The 14,850-nt window shown below is 39.0% G+C and overlaps 1 protein-coding gene across 24 annotated transcripts in view; it reads left to right on the top strand.

Moving 5' to 3' along the window:
* Nucleotides 1–14,850, top strand: part of diaph2 (diaphanous-related formin 2) — a 474,147-nt gene that overhangs the window by 48,678 nt on the left and 410,619 nt on the right. For 14 of the 24 annotated variants that reach the window (XM_077247876.1, XM_077247896.1, XM_077247892.1 and 11 more), the window contains one exon: nucleotides 5,586–5,606. The exons of the other annotated variants lie outside the window; for them this stretch is intronic. In XM_077247876.1, the coding sequence (XP_077103991.1) occupies nucleotides 5,586–5,606 (21 nt within the window). The remainder of the gene's footprint in view (nucleotides 1–5,585; nucleotides 5,607–14,850) is intronic. 24 annotated transcript variants of the gene reach the window in all.

Genomic DNA, 14,850 nt, shown 5'->3' with positions numbered 1-14,850 from the left:
TTTTTTTTTACAAACGTTTCTTTGAAGAAACTGACCGTAAATATGAACACAAGATTGAATGTAACATAAAGCAAATCATTATTTGTTGTTAAAATACTTATTAAAGCCCAAAATTCGTACATTTATGGGTCTTGTTTTTTGCTTGGGCAGCCATTTTGCATCTGTAGCCGTTGTATGCAGTGACACTTTTCACACCCCTTCGTTTGAAGTGTGGTCCCGAAAGAATCTTCGTTTGAAGGGGTATCTGGCCCTTCCCCTTAGCCCTCCCCCTCCAACCAAAAGAGAATCGGGACAGCCCTACCCGTTCACGTGCAAAACAGAGGGGAAGGGGTAAGGGGAAAAATTGGGATTGGCCCATTCAGCTCAAGCTACTAACCAAGCTGCATACCATATCTGCATACTGCTGATTATGTGGGAGTAGCGCAAATATTCAGCCTTGTACAAATTATACTGCTGTTTTTTTTAATTTAATATATTGTTGAATTATATGACACAATTAATGTAACTTAATTAAGCCACTGGAAAAATTATTTTAAAAAGTCTTAAAAAATCTTTTTTTTAAAGTGCCCTTGTCGTTTATGGATATAAACCTATTTCCTATTAGTCAAAAAGCGTTTATGTGTCCTTTCTGCTGATTAACTATTAAAGTCAACATGAAACAGAATAAAGCCTCTTTTCCACCGTCAGGTCGAACGGTTCTAAGAACGTTAAGGAACCTTTCCAGTTATGTTTCCACTTGAGCCTGGTTCGGCACAGCACGATTACAAACCGTTCTCAGCTCGGAATTGACCCTTCGCTAAGCCCCGCCTTCCCTTGTTACTGTTGCTATGCCTGACAAGCTTTCGTGCCTGGCACGTCTATTACAGTGTGTATTCACCGGTGTCAGACTTTCCCATTGAGATAATTAGTAATTATTAGATAATTATTTTGGCGAACGTGAAATATCTGAGAGATGAAGACAAAAGGGACAGCAGTATGCATTCAAGGGATATATCCACGACATAATATGCAACCGATTAGAGAATAATTTCATAAAAATTGAAGCTAAAGCCTGTTAGTCCCAGCGCAAGCAGCAGCCATCTCATACACTGACCGTCCAAATGGGAAACACACAAATTGAGGAACAATGTTCGTGCACAGCAGGGTTAGTGAAATGTGAAAATAATCTAATAATAATAAATCAAACAGCTTATCCATACATCTTGTGGAATAACACTAACACCGGTAGAGCCGTGATCGGATTGGGTTAAAGTTACTCAGTTAGGTGTAGTAGGCCGTCGATTAACAAAATGCTGAAATATATTTTAAAGTGTTTTTGATAATCCTGTCGACATGTAGTTGTGAATGGGGTCTCCCACACTGCTTGATCCACGCACATCATTTCTCCCCTTGGCTTTAGATTTTCGGGAAGGAAAAAAATTCCACTCCACGTCGAAACTTTTAGGATACCGGGTATCAGATTTGCACAATCCATATGCTCAACGCTTTGGCATGTTTCCCTCGCTCGAAAGCTTGCCAGACCTCCCACGCCTAGTTATGGTTGCAAAGACACGATTGGCCAGTGGCGGTTTTCGGGCGTGGCTTAGCGATGGGTCAATTCTCAGCACTAATAGCTAACCGAAGGCTGGTAGAATGCGTATAGTGACGTCGCCATTCAGGATTGGTCACTTGTCTGTTGCCTGGCTAACAGTTTCACTGTAGCTGGCTAAACGTTCTATTTGAGAGACTTATTTAAAATAAATAAATAAAAAAATAAAAAAAATATCTGATCATCCTCCATATTGCAGTCGCTATTTATATCTCATCAGTAAACCGTTCTGTTACCGAGGCAACACCTGACACATTTCTATTGCATTTCAAAGATCTCCGTTATGCACAGTGGAAAATAAAACCATATCCATGCCGGCTGTGCTGGATCGTGACGTAATGGAACGGTTAAGCAAAGAGAACGGTTTGGCCCGACAGTGGAAAAGCGGTATATTCGTCCATTTAATTCTATTATGTGATGTGTTTCCTAGTGAAATAGGGGAAAAAAAAGACTGTAGGATTGAGAGATTTGTAATAATTAAATTTGAGAATTGTTATTCATATTCCTGTAGTCATGCAAATATCCTGAATTATATTAATTTCTGTAGTACAAATTTCTAGTTTCATTGGCCATAAATGCCCTCGATTTTGATTCCATGTTGAACAATGTTCACTTTAACAATGTTCTAAAATTGTACATCTCTTAAAAGCATGAGATGGCAGGAATTTATTGCGTCTTTTTCACTTGACCAATTTTTAACTAAAACTGGCACATTCTGTTCACTCTCGGAATCATTGTTCGAATGCATTTTATTTGTATGTCGAATAGCTACTAAGGGTGTTTTTGAGTTGTGAGTTGCTTGGACTAATGCTGACATGCACACACTGACACATGTCCAGAGAAAGTCTCTGCTGTGCTGTCTGTCTCTGTCTAGCACTGGGTCAAAGTCCTCTCTTTGGTTGGCGAGTGGGAGTAATTAAGTGGTGGTCTGACGGTAGAGGAGGCCCGTGGTCTCCGCTTGAGCCGCTGCAGGTGTAATTTAGTAGGGGTGAGCGAGGCCAAGAGCAGACCGCACAGAGACGGCCTCTGCACACCTCCGCATTAATAATCCAAACCCGTCTAAATAAAGGAAGGGATAGTGGAGTCCATCCATCCCACTTAATCTGCTGCTATCTCCCCGAGTGTGCCGATCTGCCTACAGTAGATTGTGTTTCAGCACACAGCTTTACAGAGCAAATATTAGTGGGAAAACAAACCCATCCGATCCACTCCTGTCGCAGCCTGCCTGCCTGTCTGTCTGTGTGCGGCAGACTCCCACAGCTCTTGCCTGGCAGGAGGGCAGAACGATGAAATAAAAGAAAGACGGAAGAATAGAGAAGTTTCACACCAGCGATGTCTGTCCTCTTTGATAGCTCAGATATTATTGCTTGTAAGACAGAAACTTACAGCTCCCATGGTTCACAGTTCCTTTTATTATTTACAGCCAACACCTTTTCCCTTGCAACACATTTATGCATGCTTTCATTATATTATATGGTCACACCTTTTTTTTGTTTGTTCACACTGAACATTTTTGAACGGCTATTTGCCAAAGAAAAGCAGTGTATAAATTGCATATTTATTATATTTCTTAAGTCCTTTTGTATGTGTTTTTTATTTATTTGTTTATTTATTTATTTATTTGCGATTCAAGCATTTTCTTCTTGGAGGCACCCGCTTGAGTCCTTCCGCATACACAGCTAAGAGCTCTCACCACACTTTCCAGGGAGTCTCAGTATGAGGCTTTTAAATGACTGCCACCACCACTATAATGTCTTATTAAGAGAAAGCACCTTTACATTTAAATATACAGCTCTCTTAAGTATATACATACTACTCGCAAAAAAAGAAATCTTTTTTAAATAATAAAAAAGCTTTTTTTGTTTGACACAACAGATGTTTATATTTTACAATAAAAATGTCATTTAAAAAAAAAAAGATTTTTACCTTACTTTTACCTTGATTTTAAATGCTAAACATCTTAATTTTGCAGGGAATATGTAACCTGACCATAACTGTAAGCCACATACAGTAAAAACCAATGTTGCCTTGCTGCTCTGCTGACGTCCTTGGCCATTAACTTTTCATGAAATGCTTTCTCGCTTTTTCAGTCTCTGACAGGTGTCATTGTCCTCATGAGTGCCAAAGCATGTCTTTAACTAGTCATTTCTCTCTTGCTCTGCCAGTGTCATGAAAAGCTTTGACTTTGCTTTACTTTTTCACACTTAAATAAAATGATTAATCTAAGGAACAGAAACTTTCTAGGTGGGGTCTTTGAGGGGAAAGGAAACAATGTTGTACCCATGATATTCACATGAACATTGTCAATATTGTGGTATTACAGAGACATGGTAACTAAATTACAGCACAAGTTCTTGTAATAGTTTATGACAGTTCCTGAAAGATGATATGATCCTGTCTAGAATGCAGGAGCTAATAATAAATAATTAAATGAATACATTTTTTTATCATGGAGCATTTGATGGTCATGAGAAGAGCAGGAACGAGGATATAAATACCCATCCCTTGATAAGATGACATTTCTTCTGAAGTTTGTTTACAGGAGCTACTTCATAATAGAGCTCCTTTATAATTAGCATATTACATGACTGCCTAATTCTGCATTACAACAATTACCATTATCTGGTTTAAGTTTTCATTTTATTTTCTACTCTTCATGCTCCTCAGGAATTGACAGCATTAATACCACAGTAAAGTGACAATGAGGTGTTATTTTGTGAAATTTGTGTAAATTGATGTTAGCAGCAGCTTTTCCCCTCAGGCTCCTCCCTGACAGTTCTTTATGTGGTTTCAAGATAATTTCTGTTCTTTTGATCAGGCTGCAATAAAAATACAACATTCATCAAACCAAGCCAAAATGGTGCTAACAATACTTGGCAGTCACCCAGCATGTCTGGTGAAAGCAAAAGCAGGTGACTTTTCGTTTAGGGTCAAGACCCAAACCCTTAATGATTTGTTTGAGCATATTTGCCAGAGATGCACAAAATTGGACTCGAAAGAGGCACTCTTGATCAAAAGGTTTCTCTGTTCAAATTGACTTTATTATAGTCATAAACCTTAACCTAAAAATGGGATTGTGGGAGTTTGTTAAAACAAAGGACATCTATGTTAAAGAGAGCAGATCAGATTTAAAAACTACCTCCTCCAGTTTTGTATTATTGAAGTGAGAATAGTGCTCAGTTCAGTAAAATCTCTTGGTTGTAGAACAAATTATGCTCCCAGAAGTAAATCTTCCCCTAGATATTCAGCCTGGTAATTGTCATTACGGCTTGGCCAAGAAAAAAAAACATGCTGACTTCATCGAGCTTTGAGCTATGTATAATTTGACACTTGATAGAAACTACCAATGACATTTGATTGATTTTTGGCCTATGGAGGCATTTTAGGAGGCCATCTGCTCATGAATAAAATACCATGTAGGGGTTAATTTAGTAAAAATCTACTAGATTCATACAGAATGTCATTGAGTGACGAATCCACTCTGGATTTTTGTATTGACTGTCAAAAATGCCCTTAATATAGAAACTGCTTGATTGTCCTGAAGTAAGGATTTGCGGATTGAAAACAAAAGATTGTTGAGAGAGAGTTTGTTTTTTATTTACTTTAAAACATGACATTTTCACATCCGTAATTTCACACATCAATCATTTCACCAGCCTTTTCATTTCTCCACAGTCTTCAAAACCAAAGAGCAAACAGAGAGATGCTTTTAAAAACTCAATCGGAGATCAATTCATCATGATCCTTAAGTTCCAAGCAGTCATCACAATGGCAGACATTGTCTTTAGTGTCCGTCTAAACCCTCTCTCTCCACCTTGTTAAGTGTGTAATTCTCAGCTGACTAAGCAGCGTAGCAGTGAGGGCCAGTGTGATAGTGATTTAAGTATAAGCTCTAATACTTCAGCCGGATAGTACCGGAGAGATTCTGGCCTACTAATGATTGTGCTGTTTGTGTCTTTTTGCACATTAACTTCCCTCCGCTGACCGCTGCATGCAGATAACTGGGAGCAAAGTTGCGGTAAGTAGAACAATTATTTATTCGCTTATGATTTGTTATCGTGCAATATTTCTCTGTCTTTGTCTTTCTCTTTCTCTCTCTTCCCTCCTTTTTTATCTAGAATATCTAGAAAAGTAATTTCTATGGCTTTAGATTTTTATTTTATTCTCAGAATTAGTGTAGTTTATAGGCTATAATTTGAAAGTTCTACTTGCCCCCCAACCCCCCCCCCCCCCCCCCCCCATTCCTGCATGTAAATTGCACATTGGGAAATGAGTGATTTCTCAATTGTGCTCTCCAAGAATAAACTAGAACCTTTTTTTGTTAGTTTAAGCAGTTTTTCTTTGAAATGGATCACTGCCTAACACATATTAGCATTTAAATATTGTAACACCAAGGATGAGCAATAGTTTTTAGGCAAATAATCATAATCTGTGATCTAATCTGTTTATTCTAATGTTCTGTATCTAAATGGGTTTCATTGTGTTCATTCTTCCCCCCAGACAGCATACTGAGAATGTATCACTTAATTAGATTTTCCCACACACACACACACACACGTTCTGTGATTGAACAGTGGAAAAGAAATATTGAGTGCACCCCCCTACCCCATCCTATAAATACGTTCCATTTTGCAGTGGGACGTTCAGCACAACCCATTTGCAAAGCCATGTCTTTGTCCCAGTAACATTACAGCATGTCACTATTGTTTCTGAAATGTTCATAGCTGCTCATGTTGTTATTGTCACTTATTTTCTCCCCGCGCCCCCACTTTCTCAAAAATGATGGTAATAATCTTTATAAATATATACTGTCTGGGAGATGGCAATGTTTCCTCATTTCACAGCTCCGTAATGCGGTAATTGCAGACTGGCTTTTACTATTTCTCACGTAGTGCGGTAGCATGGCCCATATGAGGCTGCTTGTTATTTGTTTTATTTTATTTATTTAGAGGGGCTCCGTTATTGCCTCCGCAAGTGTCACTTGTCATTTAAAATGCTGTTTTATTGTGTTGCTGGAGCTATGAGAATGGCCTGTAGATGTACGTGGGGAAGCTTGAAGATAAGGAAGCACAGGTAAATGTTATTTACAATACAGCAATAAGCTGCCGCAATAGACCCATTTATTTGCAGCGATATGGCCCGTTCATTTAATGCTTTCATGCCGCTCGGCGTAGAATTGTGTCGAGTGAAATTTCTATAACTTGTCAGCAATAAAACCTGCTTGATTTGATGAGCATGGAAGTATGTTTTGAATGTTGCATCATTTCTCAGGGCAGAGCAGGAAAGTTACTTTGGGGTCGGCTTTATTGAAGAACTGTCTGACAGTGTGCACCCCAAACAAGTCCATTCCTTTTGAAGTTTTTCGCAGTTCAGAGGTTGCTGTACTTCCTGGCATTCCATCTGACTTCTTTGTGCACTTCCTGTGGATTGGGGAGTGTGAGGGTTTGCAGGGAAGCTGTCAGCTCTTTTATTCACCTTGTTTCTGTTTTTCTCGTTCCCAATATCCCACCTTTATTGGGTTTTATTGTGGAAGCTAGGTTCAGTGCGACCAAGATGATGCCCCCTTGCTGGGCAGATTGCGATTTTCACGCTGTCAATGTGGTTTGGAGGTAGACCGTCCTGCCTGAGCCGCGTCTCCCTCAGGGATGAAATCTCTCCAGCAATCTCTCGCAGGGCTCAAATTCGCTGGTCAGCGTGTCCGCATGCTGCTGAGTCACATACACTTCAGCAGTTTGTATCAACGCAGCTTGATGGTGATGATGAGGATGGTGAACTTAGGGGGCGTACGCCGTGCATGCCGCCCCTCCGCGGTGTCCGATTCATCAGGAATGTTGTTGCTTTGATTGCCAGGCTAAGAATGATAGATTGTCTGTCGAAATGCCCACGTTTTATCGGCGTGGAATTGATGAACCCCTCTTTGAGGGATTGGAAGACCACGTCAACAGCCCACAACAGCACACAACAGCCAGTCGTGTTTGGTCCTGAAGTTGGTTCCACTGTTACCTGTTAAGGTCACATGACTTGACCTGCAAAGCTTCTCTGTCCTCAGGAGGAGATCAGTAATCACAAAGTCAGGCCAGCAGTTAGGAGAGACTGCCTGTTTCCACGGAAACATGGCGACATGCTCAGAGTTGTGGGTAGAGAGAGAGGAGCCGCTGAGACCTCAGGGACAGGAGTCTGCTAGGGCTGTTAGAGTGCAGCTGCTCTCTGAGAATCCCTGGTATTGTCGGTGAGAAAATAATGGACAAAGCTTGTATTTTAGAAATGATTTAGCTTCTTTTCACATGGGACAAAGAACTTTCCTGCCCCTTTCTTGGGTGAAATGACATGGATATTTTCGTTATGTTAAAGGGTATAGTACTTAAATACTCTCTTTGGAACCAAAGGTCCTTGAAAATCATATGTGAAAAAGAGCAAAACAATGGCGAAGAAATATGACATTTGGCCATTCCTTATTTTTTTAATTAATATTTTGCACAAAACAACAGTTTGCCCATTAGTATCCATGATTTTTGTACAGTCTGATATGATGCTTAAATGCTTATATGCTGATGCATTCAAGTCATGTTGGAAATATTATTTTAAAAAATCTTTCAGTGTTGGGGCCTTTTCAGTGAGAAAAAATGGCAGACGCAATATCATCTTTTTTGTGTAAATTTGATGAAGTGAATGTACCCCCCCCCCCCCCCCATTTACAATAAAAATAGCTAGGCCACGTAATACAATAAATAGTATTGTACAATTAAGATATAATATATAAAAATTGAATTTATACAACACCTTCAATAATTAAAAAACAAAAATCAAATGCACACCTGATGCACACCTAATCATTTTGTAGAAGTTGAGTTAAAAAAATATTTTTGTGGAAAAGGTACATCATCATCTTGCTCCGACCAAAGTGATTTGAATACACCTGGCGTCATAACTCTTAAATCCAAACCTGAATGCACTAAACAATGAAATGTATCCTCCAAATGATGTTTTTCAATTACAATGTCTGCTGATGATTTACCTTAGTGCCTCTAAAATGTCCTAAAAAGCTTCTTGTTTTTATATCACTTGCCTACTAATTATTTCTTAATTTATGCTTCTTTCTATTATCTTTGCTGTGCACTGCATTATGGGTAATGTTGAGTATCCTATAAACTTTATAAATAGAAGAGCCTTTATAGTATAAAGGCTCTTCTATTTATATCCTATACAGGCTTTTGTTGTTGAATATTTGGAGGCAGAAGAGTTCACATTTTGACTGACTTCTCTTCCTCTCCAATTACCTTCCCTACCCTTGCTTTTTTTGTCTCCCCTTTGCTTCTATATACTCCAGAATTTGTATTCCCAGGGTAATGAATAACCTTGGCATTTGTGCGTGTGCACCACTTGTTTCATCGGTAGACTTTTACCCAACATACTCCTTTTCCATATACCACAGCTGCACAGCTCATTGTAAACGCCTGTTTAAAGGTTTTTCTGCAGTGAGGGTGCAGTGCGTCCTCTTTCACTCGCTCTGCTCCTCGCTGGCACTGGCAAGCGTCTGTGGAGAGGGCCCTTTTTAAACTAAGCTAAGTTTGAATAAAATCAAAGACAGCTAATCCCTACCTATGCCTCAGTCTGAAAGGGTCTCTTTGTTTCAGTTTGACCAATAATGATAATTGTGTACTGGAGTATGAAATGATTTGATGGGGAGCATGTCCTTGGTGCTTTAAAAGACTTCCTAAAGGAAAAATAAATCCAATAACCTTTCCCCCCCTTTGTTCCTGTTCATCGTTTTTATAGAATAAATTTAATTAGGTTGAAGGAATTGCACTTGTTCTACGTGATGGTTCTGTCTGTTGATTTTTATTATGTATTTATTTATTATTTAAATGTTTTTATTTTTATTTGTAGTAATTTTATGGGTTTTTGACATTTCTTTTTTGTAGTTTTACTTTTTGTTAAATAATATTCTTTAGTAATTTTAGTACCAGTTTAATTTTTTAAAATCTTTTTCTAAGGAAATGAGAATGGCCAGGGTTTTGCTATGTGTTTGCTAAGGTGTTCTGAATGGTAGTTAATGCATTGCTAAGTGGTTGCTTCTGGGTGGTTTTTAGGTGGTTGCATAATAAAGCCCAAGTTAGACAAGAGCCTAATATTAAGTAATATTCTAGTCTGTGGATATACCTTTGTGTCCTTCCTTTTGTGAAAGTCTGTGATTTTCTTTTTCTTTTTTTTCTTCTCCTTCAGGTGAAAATTGTAAGTCTGATTTCTTAGAAAAGTAATAGCACACCTCTTCTTAATGAGCTATTCAATTTTGAGGCATGATTTATGCCTGTAGCACAAATGGTGTGGATGAGTTATGAAGTTTAATACTTAGCAATGGATTAGAAAAGGGTTTTCTTACCTAAGAAACTGAGGTAGGAGTCACACTAACATGCCACAGATGCTGTTGATAGAGCTTAACTTGTATTTAACTTGGACTATTCCTTTAATGTGAGTTAATAGAAATGTAGCATAGATGTTAGTAATTCACCTATATGTTTGAGCCATGTTATAATAGAAGACATTCTCACACAATATGAAGGTCTTTTTTTTCTGCCTCTTTTGCTTGGTTCATCACAGAAGCTGATCAGATCTGGGATAATGAGTTGGTCCTGTCACTGTATCCCAGTGATCAACTCTGAGAACTGTGAGTTTTAGTTTTCTTTGCGTCTCCAAGCTCAGGCATATTAAGGTTTTTTCGGGTTGAGATCAGATTGATACTAGCGCAATATTCATTGCGACACCTAACCTTATCTCCTGTGGGGTCTCGACTGATGCTTCAGTGCTTGTTTGTACAACCACAACCTTGCATCATCGATCTACCTTTAATACCATTTCCAGTCCTTTCTTGGGCTGGAATTATTTGCATTTCATAGACCCAGACAGAGTCTAGATTTGTTGATTTCATATGGAAAACGGCAAGACAATTAAGGTAGCAGTTATCTTATCAAACCTGAATATAAAGCAGTCCTACATTTTTCAGGATAGCCGACACTAATAAATGCTGTTTCTAACATCAGTCAGACAGCCTGACGTGCGCTCTCTCTTCGTACATTGTTATATCGCACACTAGCTCTCAGAAGTCTTTTGTAAGTCATGGCAGACCACACCAGAAAGACAAATGTTCTGTCATATAGGACACGCAGTCTAGAAAGTGTGTAAAGAATTGTAACCTGATAGACTGGCGGCGTATGTCAATACCAGCTCCCACCGGTGACAGAAAAGGTCTCTCTGCTGGCTGACTGCTGCTGCATTATGCCACGTGGCCTTTTTTTCAAAGGGAAACAAACAATCAGCACTCCAGCCTTCAAAAGAGGGGAGTGGGATCTCATTATAATGAAGAGAAGATGAAAGGGAGCCAAGAGTGGACATGGTGTTCTCGTATTAAAGGGAAAAGAGATGGGCTCTGTTTGTGTGTGTGTCTGTGTGTGTGTGTGTGTGTGTGTGCAACGAGCATTTTGGTGATTGTACGCCACTTCTGTATGAGAGGAGCTAATTTGATGTTCACGCTGTGACTTGAGCAAAATATTCGTAAGTCCTGTCTATCTTTCTTTTTTTAATTCCACGGTCTCTCCGTCCACCTAGATATTATTACTTCCCTTCGTACTGCTCTTTGCTCCGGTTTTGAGGTCAGGAGATTTGGTAAGGGCTTGTCCCGTCACTCTCCTTGACCACCTTTCAATGCCGTTACCTCACATTCTTGCCCTTTTTCCAGCCTTAGATGTGATGTATTTATAGCACATAGCATATTTTTTACTACAGCCTTACCGAAGACATCAGTGTCATCACTTTAGCTGTACGAGTCCTGCCGTTATTTGGCTTAATGAAAGTAGGAGCATTGTGGTCTGTTTTTCTTTCTCAAAGTTTCTTCATTAACTTCGGGTGTTTAAGGTCTGGGACTTGCTCTGTGGTTTCTGGACAGCTCTTTTATTAAAAATAGGGTAGTGTGCTAGATAATTTCACTTTAACCATAAAGCCATGAACACAGAAATATCCCTATTTAATATCACACGCAGACAGCTCAGGAACTGTGCTCGGGTAACAATATATTTGAATGCTCACGACTTTCCTCATCATTTAATTTTTCTGCGTTTATTTCAGCCTTGAACTAATAAGAAGCTATCTCATTAGCTTATTGGGTAGGAGTCAAAGAGGAGTCAACCATTTTACTTGGTTGATTCCATTGATAAGATTTTCCCTCGCTTAAAACCCCGTCGTCTCCCTCCGAGACTCCCTGTGGCCCCGTTGGCAAATCACAGCACTAATAAGGTGTGGCGCTTGTCTCGTGGCTGCACATTTTATGGTCGTCATCCTTGGACGCTCAGCAGTGAGCCGTCATTATCTGCTCATCAAACACACTTAAGCACTTCCCCAAATGGCCAAGCCTAACAATTCGTGGTTTGATCAAGGAATGGATCACAAACCGTTTAGTCTGCCTTGCACTTTTTTCTCAAGGGGGCTCTGGAGAAATAGACCCTTTAAAATGGCTGCGTTTTAGTTTTATTTGTTCATGATTGTGTTCCTGTAATGTTAGCTTCTCCTGGTTGTTTCCTCTTGCTTTGTTTAGTGTATTTATAACGGACTCGCCGTTTGAACGTTTTCAGTTTGTCTTGTTATGCATGTGTATAAATCCATATGATTAACTCTCCATTGCCTGAGAGACTAGAAATTGGAGGAGACTGAGATTGTGCAGTACATTCCTTGAGAAAATCCCAACAACCTCTAGATGGCAGTAAGTATCTTTAAATCTAAGTTCCACAGCAGTTTTAGTGTGTGAGAAATGGAGAAAAAAACAAAACACATTGTTGCCATGGAATTGACCTAATGGGTTTCTCTCAGACCTGTTTTTTTTTTTTTTAACTACAATGCCATTTGTTAGAGGTTTGGTCTTTGAAGAGGGGAATTAAATGTTAAACCTACCAACAGTATTCAGATGGACTTTGGCTAGATTGATAATTTTACTTTTTTTGCGCGTTAATTTCCTAAGCTGATGGGTGTAGATAGGCTGCCGTTTTTTCCCCTTCTAGTGACCTGGTGTTGGAGATGGACGTTTGGTGGCTCGAGCTGCCTCGCCCCTCATCGACATCCTGCTTATGCAATCACATCTGAATAATTTATACTGCCTCCTCTGCTCTCATCATGTCATAAAACATTGTGCTGACAACACAATGTCAAACTAATTCCATTTAACTAGCTCTTCTTGAAGTAACACATGTTCATGCAAAGTCTAACTGTACTGTTTGCAGGTCTCTTCTGTTTTCATCTCATCTCTTGGCATATATTTTGTGAATTTTTCCTTGTCAGTCAATTTCCGAGTGGTAGAGGTGTTTGTTTTATTCTCTCTCATCCACATATGCTACCCCTCCACCTTTCCCTGTTTCAGGTGCTCTTTCTTACACTGCACATTAATTTTTAAACTTAGCCATATGCTATCGCTTCTTTCTTTGAGTAACTCTGCCAAATGCTCCTGAATCAAATCAGGACAGATATACAGTCTTAATACAAATACAGATTTTCCCTCACACCAATCAGACCAATAGATTGACCACTTGTGCTGACCACATTCTCCTACGCTGTTGACGTAGTGTAAACAGTGCAGCACTTCTGGGTTCTAATAATGAGCCTACGTTCTGACGTAGAACCCAGAAGCGCTTCACTGTTTACACTACGTCAACAGCGTAGGTGAATGACGTGGAAGAGAAGAGATTTTTGAATACAATTTTTATTTTCATTTTTTTTTCTCGCACAAAACATATTCTTGTCGCTTCATAATATTAAGGTTGAACCACTGTAGTTACATAGACTGTTTTAACAATGTTTTTACTACCTTTCTGGGTCTTGAAAGTTGCAATGATGTTGCTGTCAATGGAGGGACAGAAAGCTCTCAGATTTCATCAAAAATATCTTAATTTGTTATCTTCATTTGTGAAGATGAACGGAGGTCTTACGGGTTTGGAACGACATGAGGGTGAGTAATTAATGACAGACTTTTTTTGAACTAACCCTTTAAGTGTGTGCCCGGCATTATTCTGCACTCCATTTAGGTAAAAAACTAATGGCAGTTATGAAACAGAGCATTCGGTGAGCTGTTACTATGCTGTTTTCAAAGATGAACAGATAACTTTAGTTACTTGGGCATTGCTGTAAATTGACTTTTCATGTCCTACACCTGTTTGTGTTTTGCTTGGTGCCTGTTTTACTCTGGAAAGACTTCAGGTGTACTATCTATTTTTGGATGTTGGCCATTCTAACTATATCCAAGTCTGCCTGTAGAACAAAAGAGTAGAAAAGAGAGCTGATATCATATGCCAATTACACTCGCAAGATTTTCGACTTTCTGTTATAAATGAGCTAAGGCTGCTAAAATTGTCACTTGAATTATGCCTTTCATCTCCCTATGGCTTTTATTTAAGCAGATCAGTTCAAGCCTCCAGTTAATGTTTTTTCTTTCCTGTTTGCATTTCTGAACATGCAGTACAATGGTAATGAATTCCACCATTTTAAAACCAATTACAGTAGTTGGCCTTTTTTACACTCTTTGTCACGGTCTCTGTGGAGTAGTGCTGCTGGAGTGTCGACTACAGATGATCTGGATTCTTTTTTAGCTATTCCCAAAACCCAGCAAGCTAATGCTATTCTTTTGGCATTACCATAACTTTTTTTTTCTCTCACCTGGACTTTTTTGGGGTTTTGTTTTTGTTTGTCAGGTTGGCATACACAAATCATAAAAAATAAAAAAATAAAAAAATATATTTAGTATTACGCCAACATTTAAATGAAGAATCTTATGAAGAAAAATAGGAAGACTGTGCTAATATACTGTTATATATATATATATAAGCAATATGAGATGAGTAGCCGTGCGATATCACTCTATATCAGCAAATTATACCTTGTTTAAACACTATCTACATAAGAGCCAGCTGCAAATTCCCGAAGGACTGGCTGAGATAAAGCTGTTCTCAGCGGGTACATGAGTGTTGAATGGCCGCTGTCGGCCTGCAGCTCGCATCTATGAAAGTGTCTAAACAAATTATAAAGTATGCGCTATAGTTATATGCAAGTCGCATATTTGAAGTCTAAATAACTACGTTCTTGCCTAAAAAAACTCTTAAAACTGAAATCCATGATACAATAACGGTAGTATTTGTAAAATGAAGGTGGTTTGATCATCCGAAATGCTGCAAGTGGTGACACTGGTAGGCATGGCTAAAAAGGCTCTCAGCCAATCAGAATCAAGAACC

The sequence above is a fragment of the Siphateles boraxobius genome, unplaced genomic scaffold, assembly GCF_051911475.1.
Source record: "Siphateles boraxobius isolate OS27281-9 unplaced genomic scaffold, OSU_SipBor_1 3, whole genome shotgun sequence".
Classification (NCBI taxonomy): Eukaryota; Metazoa; Chordata; class Actinopteri; order Cypriniformes; family Leuciscidae; genus Siphateles; species Siphateles boraxobius.
The sequence above is the reverse complement of the archived record's forward strand: the minus strand, read 5'-3'. Positions and strand labels throughout refer to the sequence as shown.